Below are 18,562 nucleotides of genomic sequence, written 5' to 3'. Positions count from 1 at the left end.
TTAATTCCAATGGTAACATTATCTCCAACACTAGATGGTGGCCATCACCCATCAGAATCTTTGAAATCATCCTACCATTGTTACTTCCAACTCCCATGCCAGGTACTTTACAAACAATGGTTGGGATGGTGGTTGATACTAAACAATTGTAATGTTGTCTTTGAAGTTGGGACCATCTTGCAAAAAATCTTGCAATCATGTCCCCATGATCCTTGGATGGTCTTGACATATCAATTCTTGTGATTTCTGGTGTACAGTCACTTTCTACTTGTCTAGTAGCTACTATCTTTTCAGCTACATCTCCAATTATCTCCACCCATTCCCCAGCATTCTTTTCTTCCAAGACCTGCTCAAGTAGTGTTTTTTTATTAATTAGATTTTCTTCAACAAAGTTTCTATAAGAATTTGGGGCAAATACCCCATCCTCAAAACATTCAAAGAATGTAGTGGCACAGGATAAATGTTGTACTCCATTGTGGTTGTCCATGCAGCAATGAAGGTTCTTCAGTACTCCAGTTGACAGCTGAAGATCTTCTTGATAAACAAGTGCTTTTCTTTTACCTAGAAATTTACAAATATTATGCTTGGCTGGTAGCTGGTATGTATTTATTAACTTTATATTAATCAAAGCACTACTTTTACTAGCTGGGTGCTACAATACAATACTCTAATACATTTTGCCTGAAATAAGTAAATGTACCAATCTAGTCGTATCCTAGATACAGTACAAGCTGGTTGTATCCCAGGTTTAAAGACAAACTGGTTGTATCCCAGATACAGTACAGCCTGGTTGTATCCCAGATAAGACATGGATTGGTAGTTTCCCACATTTCCAGATTGGTAGTATCCCAATTATCTGAAAAAATATAAGGTTATGTTTGGTCGTTTCCCAAAAAACACAAACTCCTAACAAATTTATAAACTGTATACATATTCTGGTTGTGTCCCAGATAATAATGATTATAACTGTTGCTTAGTTATATTCCACTTACTTTCTAAATACAATATGTCTTTATGTACAATTCTGGTTGGTTCCCAGAAGATCTAAGGCTTAGAGTTATGGTTTCTCATGCTTGAGTTGAGCTGTAACTGCTCTGAAATGAGCTGTTGTGTTGAAGTCAATATCATCCTCTTTCCATATGGGTACACAATTCCTTGGATTCCTGTATACCTCTCTGTTATTCTTTTCATTGGCATTACGATATGATACTATTATCTTGGATGCTTTTCCATCCACATTGACTTCAGCTACTCTGCCATACTTCCACCTATCATACTTGATACCTTCTCCCTCCAGAAACAATACTACATCATTGACTTTGATTTGATCAGAAGACTTCCATTTGTTAGGTGATGGAATTAGTCTATGCATGATTCCAATGAGTAACTTGTAGTATTCTGTGAGAGAGACTTTAACCTTCTCCATGTGTCTACTAGGAAGTTTTTCTAGTAACACTGTTCCGTCTAAAGCTCTGTTGCTATTGTGACCTAATATGCAAAGAAAAGGAGTTATGAGATCATATTCATGGTTAATAACTCCTCTGTCATCATTTCCTCTGGTGATTGGGATTGAATTCAAGACTGAGGATATGTGTGCAAATACGGTTTCCCAACCCAGTAGGCTATGTTTGAATTTCAGTATTGATTTGAGGGAGTCTCTGACACTAGCAATACGACTCTCTACCCGCCCATGCTCGTTGTGGGCTTTAGGGTTGCAGGTGTCAAGGATTATCCTTTGTTGTGTCCAAAGTCTAGCTTGTAAATCACAAAACTCTATCTGAAGATCCTTCAGTTTCAAAAGTTGAGCTCCTTCATCAGGTAGTAGGTATTTAGGATAAGCGTACCTTGATGAATGTCTAGTTAATGCTTGAATGACGCTTGCTGTATCATATCTTTCTAGGACATATAAAGCTACTGCCTGTGTTAGGCAGCATACAAGTATCAGTACATGGCACTCACATGTAGATCTAACATTGATATCGTAGGCTTTGAATTTAGAGATTATGTCAACCTGGCTGGCATAAAATGGTGGTGCTAGTGTGTAGGTAAACCTGCTTTGATCTTGGACTCTCAATCTGTATGATTTTAACAGTTTTAATCTGCACATGGTGCACTCGTTTCTTATTCTTCTTACTACTGGTCTCATCTTCTCAACATACAGTAACCTGTACATGCTGCTGATTAAACGCTCCACTCCACAGTGTGATAGGGCTACATGTAGATATATGATAAGAGAATAAACAATAGGGTTTGTTATCAATCCAACTGGATTCAGATAACGTAATTCCTGATAGAATGGAGTTATTCTGTTATTCAAATCATCAACTGTCTCAATGTGGTCTAGTGTACTTAATCGACCACCTGAATACAATATTCCATTGTGTTCAATATAAGATTCTGTTTTAGATTTAGTACATGTTGACTTTACATCTCTTGTTAGATTGGTGTGGATCCAATTCCAGGTAATCCAATTGTCCATTGGAGATGTTGTAACTTGTCCTGTTTGTTCTGGTATCTTCAAATGGTTTGTAATATCAGCTTCTATTTCTTGAAAGGCTGGAGAATCAAAAGTTTCTTTGGACAAGAAACAATATTTACAGTTTTCGTCATATTCTGCTTGTTTGACTCGTTTGTGGATCCTATGTTTGACTTTACTGACAAACTTTAACACCAGCATGAGCCTGTTGAAAGCCCTTGGAAATCCAAGTTTGATGAAGTCAATGAAATGAACTGCTGGTTCTTTCACAATGTGGTTTATCTTGATCTGTGGATCTATAACTGTTTCTTTCTCAATGATCTCCCTTTCTTCCTTGTTAAGGCTGTCACAAATTTCATTATAAGTTCTGATTGGGGCTTTATCAAGGTCTTCCCTCATCCAAGGGTAGCCACTGAACCAGAATGAGTCTTCTTTGAAATCATCCAGATTTACTTCACCCTTAGTTGCTAAGTCGCTGGGGTTCAGGTTGCCGGGTATATGTCTCCAACATGATGAGTCAACAAGTCTTGAGCATTGTCTTACTCTATTGAAACAAAACTGTTTTAAGATTTTTTCGGTGTTGCAGAGCCAGCTGATTGCTATGGTTGAATCACTGCAAATGATATAGTTCTTTATTCTGTCTTTGCAGGTTTTCAGTATAGTATGCATTGTTTCAGCTGCAAGCACCATTCCAGACAATTCGTTCCTGGGAACTGTCTGTTCTGAGCTCCTAGATTTGGCTGTTAGTAGTGCGCATGAATAACTTCCATCTCTTAATTTGAATCTTGCATAAATTGCAGTAGCACACATTCGTGCAGAAGCATCACAAGTTGCTATTAATTCCATAGAGTTTGGATCAATTGCATTGGCAGGAACTACTGATCTTCTAATGGGGATTTCTCTGGCTTTGATCATTAAGCAGAAATTTCGTTTCCACATGTCAGCTAAAGCTTCTGATATCTTGTCATCCCAATCATAGCATTGCAGTTCCTTTAAATCTAGTTTAAATTTCACCTTGAGTGGTTCTAAACAACCAAGAGGTTCCCAGAATTCTGCTGTCTTGCCTAACGTGATTCTCCTTGTGATCTTCTCTGGGATAATTTTATCAAGATCATCCTCATTCTTGATCTCTGTCTCATTGGGTGTTCTATATCCTCTTATCTTAGGGTTGAAATTGATTTCACCAGTGCCTAGCTTTAGCTGGTCTTGTTTGCTTAACCATCGATAACCAGCTAGACCAACTTCAATACCATCTGAAGAAGCTTTTTCAGAAGGATCATCTCCAGATCTAGTCATGCATTTGACTTCAAAACCTCCCTGGGGTAGCACTCTCTGAATAGATTCTATGGTAGCATTCACTTCATTCATATCATTCTTCCCAGAAAAGCCATCGTCCATGTATAAATATCTTGTCAATGCTTCATGGGCTAAAGGTTCTTTCTCTCTGTATTGTTCTGCTAAGTGTCTTACAGCAAACATTGCTATGTTTCCAGCACTTATAATTCCATAGATAAGTGTCAAGAAGCACCATAACTCTATCGGATCATTTGGTCCCAAATTGGGTGACATGTAATACAGAGAGAATGGTAACATGTGGTCTTCAAGGCGTATACTATTGTACATCTTGCTTATGTCAAATGCATATGTGTGGATATACGTTCTGAAGTTAACCAACATAGCATATAGATTTGCTAAGTTGTTGCTTCCTTTTGCACATAATTCATTGAAATGCGTTATGCTGGGATCAGTAACAATCCTACAAGGGGTAGATACACTGTCCTGTTTCCAAACAGTGCGCCACGGGAAAAAGTGGTGGACTGGTGATTTGTTTATCAACTCTTGCTGCTTCTGGCTCAGTTCTGTTACTTTCTTCACAAAACCTTTGTCTACAAGTTCTTGATGGAATTTTATTGCTCCTTCTCTGTACACCAAAGGTTTCTTTGTTTGTTGCTTGAAGATTGCCATAGCTTGCGATTGGTTAGAATCTTTGCCCCAGAATTTCCTTAATGTTGATATGGGGTCATGGATCCAGGGGTATGAACAATACATTTTCTTACCATCTTTGTCCCATCTGACAGAATTCTCAATTAATTTATCTTCTTCCTCCTCTTGAACACTCAACATCTTAGTTTTATCAGCTGATAGGCACACACTGCAAGATTGGCACTTGGAACAGCGGTAAGTGTAGGTTAACAGTTCATCATCTTCTTCCATTTTCTTAAGATATTTAATGGGTTTTCTTATCTTGTTGATACTGACATCAGGATTCAATAGGACATGTACTTGTTCATTTGCATCTACAATGCCCTCAGCTACTGCACAATTGCTGCAGATGTACAATACACTATGATTATACTTGCTTGCAGTGTCATGATGTGCTTCTATGTGTACTGTGTTGATACTTTCACGATCAATTCTCTCAATAGGAGTCGCATTAATTTCACTATCGCAATCTGTAATTTTTCCTTTGTAATTGAAATATGGTTCTGCACATATCAATTGATCATCTTTGGCTCGGAAATTGAAACCTGAGCTGACTACTAGACTATGTTGATAGGAATTGTAAAGCTCTGTAAATAGAATAGTCATGCGATGAAAGTTACCCTCATTTGCCTTTGTAAAGATTCTGTGAGGTCCACCATAAACTATGGTTGAGTTGTACTTATCCGTGATTTTACCTCTATACACCCCAAGTCCATCTGGTAGTTCCATTATCTTTTCAGGGAATATTTCTGTTGATCCTATACCAATCAACATTTTAGTGGTCATTCCGCCAATCTTTGGTGGTAGAGTCTCATTACTGAATGAAGGGTAACTCCTTAATTCATCGTTTATTTCACATATCTCGTACTCAGGTATGTGTTGTGTAATTTGTTTAAGGCCAAGTACTGTTTTGTTTACAAACTTTCCATTTGTTAAGGGACCAATTATACATCTAAATACTCCATATCCAGTTGGAATAGTTGCTCCTCCTGCAACAGCGATATTTTGATTGCTTGGGTCTATGCACTTGAAACCTACTAACTCAGCAAATTCACCCTCAATTGCTTCGCCATTACTTCCTGAATCAAACATGGTAAGGCAGTCTTCGCCTCCAATGCTTAACATTTGAAATAAGTAAATTGATGAGTCTGACCTACTTTCCATCAGTTCTCCACACTCTTTAACTGGATGAACTTCACCAGTCGTTACATTGTAAGCATGTTCATCCAAGTAGTTGTTATCTGCTTTCATGTGGTTGACTACCACATGTGATATTTGAATATTGGATCCTTTCTCGTAACCGTATAAGTAATCTAAGCTTCCTTTTATTTGGTCTAAGTTAGATTTGTGGTCTGGGCAGACAAGTATGTTTCTAAGGGGTTTTATGTCCTTCTGTTGACAGTCTTGGCATATCAGAGCTTTGGGTACAAGTTTTATGTTACAGCATTCTGGTCTGTTCCTGCCACACCAATCTCCAAGGCACGTTGGACAAATCTTTAAGTTTGTTATTTTCTCCAGTCTCAGTTTTGGTGTTGCAGATAAGAAGTCTTTGCATTTCCCTACTGGATGTCCCTTGAAATCTGTAATAAAATCATGCATTGGACATTTAACTAGTACTTTCCTTGCTTCAAACTTTCTTCCTGTCTTTGGAACTTCTTTCTTCTTAAATCCTTCTTCATACTTGTTTCCAGTGTCAACATTATGAACTGCAATCTTCTTTCCTCTCTCATCTTTGCTAGTATCATGTTTAGTATTAGAACTACCATGTTCTAATAGGAACGTTTCTAAGTCGGTAAGCTCACATGATATGTATGTTTTAAACATTTCAAATTCTTCTTTTTCACTGAGCTTTAGATTTTTCTTTCTTTCTTCTTTGTTTTTTATCTTTATAAACGCTCTCTTGTGAAAATCTGGTAAACAATGTGCTAGTGATTGTAAGAAAGAAAGGTTGTAGATTTCATTGTCAAGATCTTGGACTTTGTCCCCATGTTTCTTAATTAGGGCTTCTAGATTCAGTAGGACATGTTGAAAGGATCTAAAGTAATGGATTTGGCTCTCCAAGTCCCTAAAATTGTATTTTAATTCAGCTATCTGTTTCTTTTTGTTTTCTATTATTCTTCGTGAGTTTCCATATTTGGTTACTAAGAAGTCAATCAAACCATGGTAGTCTTCTGACAAATAATAATGTTCTACTTCCTTAGCTACTTCTTGGCTAAGGTAGTTCTTGTACAGTGCAGATAATTTTGTGGATGTTCTTGCTGAACTTAGGTGCCTATTAAAGTCTTCAAGAAACATATAGATATCAGAGTCAGATTTCCATCCCATAAATCTTTCCAATTTTATAGGTTCTATGTTATTTCTGGAGTCATCTGTTATATCTAATCTGGCTTCTTGAATAGCTTCATGACAATTTTGTATCCATATAACTGATTTTCCAATGTATTCTAACATTTTGTTGCATAATTCTTCATATTCGCATTGGTTGATATGTGTGTCGAATAATTTTGATAGTTCATTCTTGGCTTGTTGAATCTTTGGTAAGTCTGTAGCTTTCACTGATCTTAATCTGTCCTCACCTACATTAAGCTGTTTAGTAGAAACTGCTTCTATCACACTGTTAAGCATTTCCACTCTTTTCCGCAACATAGTCACTTGACTCTTCTCTATTGGTGTTGTCTCTGTAACGTTTATTGGAGTAGATGTATTGATTTTATTTACTCTTTCTCTATCTACTGTTTGGGTAGTCTTTGGGCATCCAATCTGATTTTCAGCTGTCACGACTCCTGATTCACCATTCACTTTACTTATTGGTGTTATCCCGGTAACTGCGTCATTCTTAGTGGTCTGCTCCTTGGATATTTGTTTCTCAAGTACCTCCACAATCTCTTGCAGGTCAGTAATCAATTCATCAGCTTCCTCTTTTGCTTCTTCAAAAGCTTGTTCTTCACAGTGTGTAACAAGAATGTCAAGGTACTCCATTTGATCCTTGATCTTGTTCACATATCTGATTATCTCCGCCTTTGCTATCGTGATTGCTTCAGTTTCCAAGAACTTCCTCCGGTAGATATTCAATTTGGCAGCTCTGTTCTTGATTTTTCGTTTTAACTGATCTTCATTGAGACCAGTAAAGTCTGCTTCATCCGCAGTTGTAAGTATTGAAGTGTTGGGGTCTTTATCCCTATCCATTGGGGATTGAAATTCTTCCTCGTCCTCCATTTCTTCGCTACCTGTGCCCCTTCTTTGTGGTGTGCCTGTTCTTGTTTTGTCCTTATTGGTTTCAGCTAATTTGGCCTGAATTTGCCAGTTATAGTTTATCCTTGGTAAGTCTCTTAATGGTCTACTCATTAAGATTGTTCACTGTATCACTTTGTTGTTTAAATCAATGTTAATGCTATCAGTTTCTACAAATTATGAATGTTGTGTTTCTCGGTAAACACATAAAAAAATACGCTACGGTCTGATAGATCAACAAAGGATTTTTAAAAAATGTTAATGTTTATTACATTTGGCAATTTATGGAACAAAAAAAACACATTTCATAGGATATCATGAAGGCAATAACAGTGATCAGTAATTTCAGTTTGGAGTGGCAGGACAATTATGTAACGAGGTTCATAACTAAAAAAAAGGATAAATAAATACAACAAGTAAATAAATACAGTTTCATAGATATCGCGGTTGATGGCTTCCCGGTTTAATTAAAATTGCAGGGATTTAAGGATAAGCAAAGAAATGACTGGTTGACTTCATCCCAGTCAGGAATAAAGGGATAAGGAATGACCAGTTGATTTCTTCCCAGTCAGGAATAGAGGGATAAGAGAAATAAATGACCAGTTGATTTCTTCCCAGTCAGAAATAAAGAGATAAGGAAAAGGAATGACCAGTTGATTTCTTCCCAGTCAGGAATAAAGGGATAAGGAAAATGAATGACCAGTTGATTTCTTCCCAGTCAGGAATAGAGAGATAAGAGAAATGAATGACCAGTTGATTTCTTCCCAGTCAGGAATAAAGGAATAGGAAAAAGGAATGACCAGTTGATTTCTTCCCAGTCAGGAATAGAGGGATAAGAGAGATGAATGACCAGTTGATTTCTTCCCAGTCAGGAATAGAGGGATAAGAGAAAGGAATGACCGGTTGATTTCTTCCCAATCAGGAGTAAAGAAATAGGGAGAAGGAATGACCAGTTGATTTCTTCCCAGTCAGGAATAAAGGGGTAAGGAAAAGGATAACAAGCATTTTTAGATAGATTAGATAGATTAAATTAATAATTTACACTACTGTGGTTGATTTTCTGGTCTCAGTTTACCTAATGTATTAGATTCGCTTTATGGATGTTGCTTTATTTAGCATAGAATTGACCTACTTTGTAGTACCGCAGTCTCCATGTTGACCCAATGGACTGGTGTCTCCAGGACAGGACAGGCTGAGTCACAAATTCTAATAATAATATAGGTTAATTCTAGAATCTAATACTTTGAAGGAAACTAAATTTAAAGCTATATGGTCGTATCCCAGTATAGATTGACAGATAAAACCAGCCACTAGTCGTGTCCCTGTGACTATGATAGATTAAAATGGTAAACTAGTAAGCTTTCTAGAAACAATTAAACTGTCACTGGTCGAATCCCAGTGTATAATGGTAAATAGGATGACAATGCCGAAATCAATGGTTGAAATATTATTATTTGCAAAAAATGTCACTGGTCGTGTCCCAGTGTCTAAACAGAGAATAGAGTTGTGGCGCAACAAAATAAATATATGACAAACTACTTTTTGCTAAAAAATATTACTGGTCGTATCCCAGTGCATAGATAGTAGAAGCGAATCGTACTAAAAAAAATACATGACAAACTACTTTTGTTTAAAAAATATTACTGGTCGTATCCCAGTGTTAATAGTAGAAGCGAACCGTGACTAAAAAATTACACGACAAACTAATTTTGTTTAAAAAAATATTACTGGTCGTATCCCAGTGTTAATAAAGAAATTTGGTGGCCAATAGTTTCTTAATATTTATCATTTGATGAACACAGTATGAAACAAATTATTATGACTAATTCCAAATCGTTGCACTAAACTTTAAACATAATTTCACTTAAGATATTATTAAATGTATATCAGTAAAATCACTATTTATAACTTTAATTTTAATTACCTTTGTTTACAATCAACGTTTCTGAACAGAAAGGCAATTTTGTACTGGCGATTCTGGCCTTTTATAGGGGTTTTGTTTTGAATTTAAAACTAGTTTTTTTTAAAAACCCTAATTTTCTTAAAATGTTCTTTAAATATCAATTTGGTATTTTAAGTGTATCTGTCGATAATTGTTTATGTAATTTGATCATTATTTATGTACTTTCAATGTTCGTATTTTATAATTTTCAATATCAGACGCCAACTCCAAGTGGGTCAGTCAGTCACACAGCCTTTCTGTTCAGAAACGTTGATTGTAAACAAAGAATTTGTGACTCAGCCTGTCCTGTCCTGGAGACACCAGTCCATTGGGTCAACATGGAGACTGCGGTACTACAAATTATGAATGTTGTGTTTCTCGGTAAACACATAAAAAAATACGCTACGGTCTGATAGATCAACAAAGGATTTTTAAAAAATGTTAATGTTTATTACATTTGGCAATTTATGGAACAAAAAAAACACATTTCATAGGATATCATGAAGGCAATAACAGTGATCAGTAATTTCAGTTTGGAGTGGCAGGACAATTATGTAACGAGGTTCATAACTAAAAAAAAGGATAAATAAATACAACAAGTAAATAAATACAGTTTCATAGATATCGCGGTTGATGGCTTCCCGGTTTAATTAAAATTGCAGGGATTTAAGGATAAGCAAAGAAATGACTGGTTGACTTCATCCCAGTCAGGAATAAAGGGATAAGGAATGACCAGTTGATTTCTTCCCAGTCAGGAATAGAGGGATAAGAGAAATAAATGACCAGTTGATTTCTTCCCAGTCAGAAATAAAGAGATAAGGAAAAGGAATGACCAGTTGATTTCTTCCCAGTCAGGAATAAAGGGATAAGGAAAATGAATGACCAGTTGATTTCTTCCCAGTCAGGAATAGAGAGATAAGAGAAATGAATGACCAGTTGATTTCTTCCCAGTCAGGAATAAAGGAATAGGAAAAAGGAATGACCAGTTGATTTCTTCCCAGTCAGGAATAGAGGGATAAGAGAGATGAATGACCAGTTGATTTCTTCCCAGTCAGGAATAGAGGGATAAGAGAAAGGAATGACCGGTTGATTTCTTCCCAATCAGGAGTAAAGAAATAGGGAGAAGGAATGACCAGTTGATTTCTTCCCAGTCAGGAATAAAGGGGTAAGGAAAAGGATAACAAGCATTTTTAGATAGATTAGATAGATTAAATTAATAATTTACACTACTGTGGTTGATTTTCTGGTCTCAGTTTACCTAATGTATTAGATTCGCTTTATGGATGTTGCTTTATTTAGCATAGAATTGACCTACTTTGTAGTACCGCAGTCTCCATGTTGACCCAATGGACTGGTGTCTCCAGGACAGGACAGGCTGAGTCACAAATTCTAATAATAATATAGGTTAATTCTAGAATCTAATACTTTGAAGGAAACTAAATTTAAAGCTATATGGTCGTATCCCAGTATAGATTGACAGATAAAACCAGCCACTAGTCGTGTCCCTGTGACTATGATAGATTAAAATGGTAAACTAGTAAGCTTTCTAGAAACAATTAAACTGTCACTGGTCGAATCCCAGTGTATAATGGTAAATAGGATGACAATGCCGAAATCAATGGTTGAAATATTATTATTTGCAAAAAATGTCACTGGTCGTGTCCCAGTGTCTAAACAGAGAATAGAGTTGTGGCGCAACAAAATAAATATATGACAAACTACTTTTTGCTAAAAAATATTACTGGTCGTATCCCAGTGCATAGATAGTAGAAGCGAATCGTACTAAAAAAAATACATGACAAACTACTTTTGTTTAAAAAATATTACTGGTCGTATCCCAGTGTTAATAGTAGAAGCGAACCGTGACTAAAAAATTACACGACAAACTAATTTTGTTTAAAAAAATATTACTGGTCGTATCCCAGTGTTAATAAAGAAATTTGGTGGCCAATAGTTTCTTAATATTTATCATTTGATGAACACAGTATGAAACAAATTATTATGACTAATTCCAAATCGTTGCACTAAACTTTAAACATAATTTCACTTAAGATATTATTAAATGTATATCAGTAAAATCACTATTTATAACTTTAATTTTAATTACCTTTGTTTACAATCAACGTTTCTGAACAGAAAGGCAATTTTGTACTGGCGATTCTGGCCTTTTATAGGGGTTTTGTTTTGAATTTAAAACTAGTTTTTTTTAAAAACCCTAATTTTCTTAAAATGTTCTTTAAATATCAATTTGGTATTTTAAGTGTATCTGTCGATAATTGTTTATGTAATTTGATCATTATTTATGTACTTTCAATGTTCGTATTTTATAATTTTCAATATCAGACGCCAACTCCAAGTGGGTCAGTCAGTCACACAACACTAGTTAAGTTAAAATATTAGTTATCAAAAGAGAACTGCTAAATATTTTAGTTGGTAGATCACCAAGAGTTCCATCTCAAAACTAATGTACGTGTATTGTCTAATATACTTTTTTACTGTTTGCTACTAGGCTTGTTGTCACTCTTGTTAAAAAAAACATTAAAATTTTCTCCCTTGATAAATTCAAATATTTCTTACTCTTTCTTTCAATTTAAACTTCAAACACCGAGCTTGGAATTTCACATTTACAAATTTAAATCTTCAAAAACATTTTTTCCCCATAAGTAAGTACATTTCACTTACATTTTTATCTTTGAATGGAAAATCTACTCCATAAATTTTACATGTTAGTCTGTCAATCTTTAAATTTGGGAGAGAATAGTAGTAAGAATGGATGTAAAATATACGTGGATATTATGACAGGGGAAAACTTGTCGTAAATCTAGCTTGCTAACATAAACATCTTTTATTGGTCAGTTCGTTCATTAAGTAGGGGGGGGAGCGCATGGGGCGGTCGTCGTTATTTTAGCTAGCTCCAAGTTTCACTTTATTAGAGAGCATGATAATCTGTTACAATAATATATCCATTGTAGTATGAACAAAAAAATATATATATAGAAAAATGTACATCAAAAAATATAGAGTGTCATCGCTTTTGGGTGGAGTCTAAAAGGGTCCTGAATGTCCTGCTTGTACTGTCAGATATCTTGAATTTTTACGTGTTCCTTTTTAGACGACTTTTTATACAGTTTTGTACTATGAGAGGTGTACTTGGAATTTATAGTTGGGTGGGGAACACGAATATAATAGTGTGTTAACACTTTATGGACGAAATGGGCAAACTTTCTATTAAAAAGTTATGAGCTATTTTTAAAAAAAAAATTTAATAATAATGGGAAAAAGATATTTAAGAATATCGCATTAATATTGAAGGAGGACAATGAATAGAAAAATTAATATCATTATGAATCTTTTGAAGCGAAGCTTTTCTAAAATTATGGTTACTTTGTCCGCCCTAAGCCCGCAGCGCTCGGCTCTCTAGTCTGCCTAGCCGCAGCGCTTGGCCCTCTTGCCTGCCTAGCCGCAGCACTCTGCCCCCTTGTCTGCCTAGCCGCAGCGCTCGGCCCCCTTGCCTGCCTAGCTAGAAAAAAAACGCCGATAATTAATTTAGGCATGCTAGAATCACCCTGTGAATTTCAAAATTTGTATTATCATTCTTAATCTTAATGCATTATTTATAGGTCGTAGCAACTCTAAAAAAACTCTATATAATCTTTAACAAATGTCTGTATGTCACTTTCAAACATGATTTTTAAAACGTTGATTTTTAGGACGTTTAGGAACAATAGAATAATTAATGCAAATTGATAATCAAGTATAAAAATGTTGAAAAAAAGTTTCAGCCTTTTATTTTTTATAGGAGCCGAGAAAATCACGTTTTCCTTAAACTAATACATACAGACAGACGGACATTAGGACAGACGGACATTTTAAATTATAGAGTAGCTTCGCTACTAATAATCAAGTATAAGAATGTTGACAAGAAGTTTCAGCCTTTTATCTTTTATAGGAGCCGAGAAAATCATGTTTCCCCCAAACTAAGACATACGGACAGATGGACAGACGGACATTTCAAATTATAGAGTAGCTTCGCTACTAAAAATGTTAATTCATAATTAACAAAGATGACAACATCCGTTATTAGCGAAGCACAGATGTATCCTATTGTATAAAGTAGTAAGCTTTTTTGTCTGTAGCTTCTTATTAGTCCAGGGAAAGTTTTAACTATTTAAAACAATAACTCTTATAGAGTTTTAGAAGCAGAATATTAATTTTTAAGTCTAAACAAAATTATACATAAATGTGTTGCAAAATTGCACATATATAGGATCAAATAAAAGGGCATACTTTCATTTCTAGGATTTTATTGTAGAGTTGCCTTGCTTATAATACTTTACCTTGTTGTCCTAAGAATCAATATTCCAAAAATCAGATGAATAGGAGAAGCATATTATACAACAACATGTTGTCAAAATGCTAAGCTTTATAAATTGTACCTAACTGTCATGGGAATCATCATACAAAGTTTGATATCGATGGGACAATTCTAACATGCCGAAATTAACGAAAAGAGCTAACCATTACGGACGGACCGACCCTAATTTTACAAAACTCTCTCTTATTTGACAAAAAGGCGGGGTAGTTTATTGTTTGTTTTTAAAAGCGAAGCTTTTCTATAATTAAAGCCAGTCTGTCCGTCAGTCCGTCCGTAACGGTTAGCTCTTTTTGTTAATTTAGACATGTTAGAATTGTCCTAGCGATTTCAAACTTTGCATGATAATTCCTATAACAGTTAAGTAAAGATTTATGAAGCGTAGCAACTCTATAATCCTTACTAGAAAGTCCGCACGTCCAACCTTTTTAATGTTTTTTTTATATCTTATAATCAATCTTTATATCTGATTTTTAAAAGCGAAGCTTTTCTATAATTAGGGTCAGTCTGTCCGTACGTCCGTCCATAACGGATAGCTTTTTTCGTTAATTTAGGCAAGTTAGAATTGTCCTATTGATTTCAGATTTTGCATGGTGATTCCTTTAGTAGTTAGGTACGATTTAGAAAGCGAAGAAACTCTATAATCATTACCAAAATTTCCGTACGTCCATTTTAAACATAATGATTTTTCTACTTTTTTAACAACAAATTTTACTTTTTAAAAGCGAAGCTTTTCTATAATTAGGGTCGGTCTGTTCGTCCGTAACGGATGTTTTTTTTTCGTTAATTAGGCATGTTAGAATTGACCTATCGATTTTAAATTTTGCATGGTGATTCCTTTAATAGTTAGGTACGATTTAGAAAGCGTAGCAACTCTATTATTATCACAAAAATGTCCGTACGTCCATTTTAAACATAAAGATTTTTTTACTTTTTTAACAACTAATTTTTATGTGATCTAATCATCCGATTGATCTGATTTTTGGTATATTAATTCCTGGGACAACAAAGTATAATGTAATAAGCGAAGCAACTCTATAATGAAGTCCTAAAAATGTATGTATGTCCTGACATTATCCTGAATCAAGCAGTTTTTCAACAAATTTACTTACAATTTTGCTTCAACTCTTATACATTTATATTATGATTATTCAGTTCTGACACTATACAAGTGTTAATGTCCGTTTGTCCTACCGTTTCAGTGCTTCGCTTTTATGGATGTTGTCATCCTTTTTTAACAACAAATGTTTATGTGATCTAATCATCCGATTGATCTAATCTTTGGTATATTGATTCCTAGGACAACAAAGTATAATATTATAAGCAAAGCAACTCTATAATCAAGTTCTAAATATGTAAATATGTCCATAAACATTATCCTGTATAAAGCAGTTTTTCAACAAATTTACTTACAATTTTGCTCCGACTCTTATACATTTATAATCTAATTATTCATGTCTGACACTATATAAGTGTTCACGTCCGTTTGTCTTACCGTTTCAGTGCTTCACTTTTATGGATGTTGTCATCCTTGTTTTAACACCGTTTCCTATTACATCTAGGTATAATGTTATAAGCGAAGCATCTCCAAAATCAAGTCCTAAAAATGTAAGTATGTCCTTAAACAGTGTCTGTATTTTAGCAGTTTTGCCTACAATTTTGTTGACAAATATACATTTATATTCTTCTGCTTATTTAGTTCTGACACTCAAGGGTTTATGTTCGTTTGTCCTACTGTTATGGAGCTTCTCTTTTATGGATGTTGTCATAATTGTTTTACTGTAGGTCAGGCATTATGTTATAATACAAAGAATTTCTATTATCAAGCTTTATAATATAAGATAAAATCCTAAAACCTAATTGGACAACAATTAATTTAGGTTAGGTTAGATTTAGTCATATTAGAATAGGTATTTTAAAGAGGTACTAGCTAGGAGCATGGACTTAAGTCAAAATATATCTATTTTTCTCAACAATATTCCTAGTTTTAAAGAGTTCGCTTATCAGGCAGTCTAATTTAATAAGCTTCACATGTTTAAATATGAAATCCTTGTTATAATCGAAGCTTTTCTACAATTAAGATTGCTCCGTCTGTCCATTATTGTTCTATCTATTTCAAACTATGCATGTAGAACAGTGGGAAAAGGAGAAAAGGTGTTTTAATTGAAATGAAAAAATCAATCAAAACATTTTTAATTATTAATTTATTACCTATTCTTTTTCAATTAAACTGTAGGTAATTTTGAAATCTTAATTTAGAAAAGATTAAATTAAAACAATTTTTTTATTATTTTCCCAACAAGAAATAACGTAAATTTTTCATAAATAAAGAGATGAAAAAAAGGAAGTATATGATAAAAAACATTATAAGTGACAAAATTATTTGTTTATTATGATACGGAATTTCGGTTAACTATTATTATGCAATAACATTTTTTATTAAAAATATTAATATGTACTTTATTACCTTTTCATGGAAACAAAGACAAGACTAGGGGCTCTACTTATAGTCAAACAAAAAGGGGGAAATGAACCCACCATCTAATTTGTTATTTAATAGATACATTACTTACAATTTTATGATAAGATAAGAAAGGGTAAAATAGATAATTTTGAAAGCAAAGCCATTCTATAATTGGGATCAGTCCCTCCTTACGTCTGTATGTCAGTTTGTACGTTTGTACTTTTGTACGTTACAAGCAGCTCTTATTGTTAATCTAGACATGTTAAAATTTCCTATTATTTTATTTTTTCAATATCTAAGCGATTTTTGTATTTTTAGATTAAATCTTTAATAGGTTTTTTTTGGCTATTTTTATATTTTTCACATTTCCCGATTGTATCTTTTGTGGTCTGATTTTAAAAACTTCAGTAAACAAGGGTATTAAAATTGAATTTTCCATCATTGTAAGGTATCTGTAGATGACAGGGCAAGTAACTTTTTCTTATTTCACATATTTCTTCATTTCTTGATAATGATAACCCTTTGTTCTTATCATCCTTAACCCTTAAAAGTAAGGCCCCTTGCTGCACCTATTAGTCGGGGGGGGGGGGTGCAACGCCCCCCCCCTCTTATTATCTCAGCTCCTATTAGAGCTAGAAAGCTAAGAAAATTTGTGCATGTTCCCTGTTTAATAATAAATTTCCAACTAAAAGTAAGTCAAAGTCAATTTCAGCTTCCTTCACCCTTTTATTTAACAATCTTTGTTTTTAGGTTCTTTTTTATTAAACAATTTTAAAAGGCTGCCATTTTCTAAATTTTGAATCTAGAAAATTTTTTTTTTTTTCCAGAAAATGTTATCTTTATGTAAATTTTGTATTACAAATCTCAAAACATAAATTTTGGCGGGAACAGCTGTACTTGGCAGCTGCCAGCTGCCGCAGTCATCAGGTAAACTACGGCAGATCATAATGAAATTTTATTATGTTATTAAATGCCCCCCCCCCCTTCAGTTTTTCATGTGTAAAAGATTGAAAACCATAAATAAGTGACTTATTACATATGGATATAACATATACCAGAGACTTAAACAAAGAATTTACCTTACAAAGATACTAAATATCCTCTTTTAGTAAATCCCTATATGAATTATAAGTATGATTAAGATAAACATTTTCTTAAATATTTGCTTTTCTACCTTAAAAATAAAAAAAAATACTTTGACTGACTTATAGTCTAATTTCATTATTAAACAGTGGCCTTGCATAATTCTTTTAAGGACTCTAGCTCTGAAAAGAGCTGAAATAAAAGCAAGGGTGTTCATGCCACCCCCCCTCCCTTCCTACAGATTAGGGTCTGAAAAGGGGCCCGACTGTTAACCCTTAACTTATAAGTATGACTTTTATAAGTATGGGTATGACACATAACTGAGAGTTAAAACTTTTTGAATATCTCCATCCTGGCGGGAACAGGATGCCAGCAAACCTGGAAATTTCATCCAGGTAAAAAGCAAATATATTTTTGTGACTTAAACAAAGCATTTTATCTTACCATAATACTGAAATATCCTCTAGTAGTACATCCTAAGATGAAATACAGGTGTTCAAGTCAATTTCAGGTATGATCCTTCAGGTCCTGATCCTCCAGGTCTCCAGAAATCTTTAAAAGATTCCTGTGACCGCAATTTTTGACTTAGAGACTTCAAATTGCTTTTCTTACATGTCTACATAATGTATTAAAATTTCATAAAGATCCGCCAACATTTTCCGCCGACTGCGGCGGCTTGCAGCTACCAAGTACAGCTGCGGCCGCTAGAATTTATGTTTTGATATTTCTAATATAAAATTTACTTAAAGAAAAACATTTTCTGCAAAAAAAATTTTTCTTTTTGCTACAAAAAAAAAAATTACAGCTGTTTGAAATTTTTAAGTAGAAAAGGACTTAAAAACAAAGGTTGGTTAATAAAAGGGTGAAGGAAGCGAAAATTGACTTTAATTCACTTGAGGTCAGAAATTCATTATCAAACAGGGGACCTGCAGAATTTTTTTTAGCCCTCTAGCTCTAATAGGAAATGAGATAATAGAGGGTAGCGTTGAACGCAACCCCACCCCCACCCCA

The 18,562-nt window shown here is 34.4% G+C and overlaps 1 protein-coding gene and 1 long non-coding RNA gene across 2 annotated transcripts; both read right to left on the bottom strand.

Annotated features, from left to right (window-relative positions):
* Nucleotides 1-913: 913 nt before the first annotated feature.
* LOC145331855 (uncharacterized) lies at nucleotides 914-9,754 on the bottom strand. The gene is made up of 3 exons (XM_080176705.1): nucleotides 9,615-9,754; nucleotides 8,823-8,896; nucleotides 914-8,077 (listed from the first exon to the last, which is right to left on the bottom strand). Exon 3 carries the CDS (start codon nucleotides 7,802-7,804, stop codon nucleotides 1,058-1,060), a length of 6,747 nt encoding a protein of 2,248 aa, XP_080032831.1. The 5' UTR covers nucleotides 7,805-8,077; nucleotides 8,823-8,896; nucleotides 9,615-9,754; the 3' UTR covers nucleotides 914-1,057.
* Nucleotides 9,755-10,060: 306 nt separating this feature from the next.
* On the bottom strand, nucleotides 10,061-11,085 carry LOC145331857 (uncharacterized). Its single transcript, XR_013883921.1, has 2 exons — nucleotides 10,948-11,085; nucleotides 10,061-10,202 (listed from the first exon to the last, which is right to left on the bottom strand). It is a non-coding gene; the product is annotated as an uncharacterized LOC145331857 (long non-coding RNA).
* Between the last annotated feature and the right edge of the window lie 7,477 nt (nucleotides 11,086-18,562).

This window comes from Acartia tonsa, chromosome 11, assembly GCF_053477335.1.
Source record: "Acartia tonsa isolate MP-2025a chromosome 11, ASM5347733v1, whole genome shotgun sequence".
Lineage (NCBI taxonomy): Eukaryota > Metazoa > Arthropoda > Copepoda > Calanoida > Acartiidae > Acartia > Acartia tonsa.
This window is presented reverse-complemented; position numbering and strand designations above follow the sequence as displayed.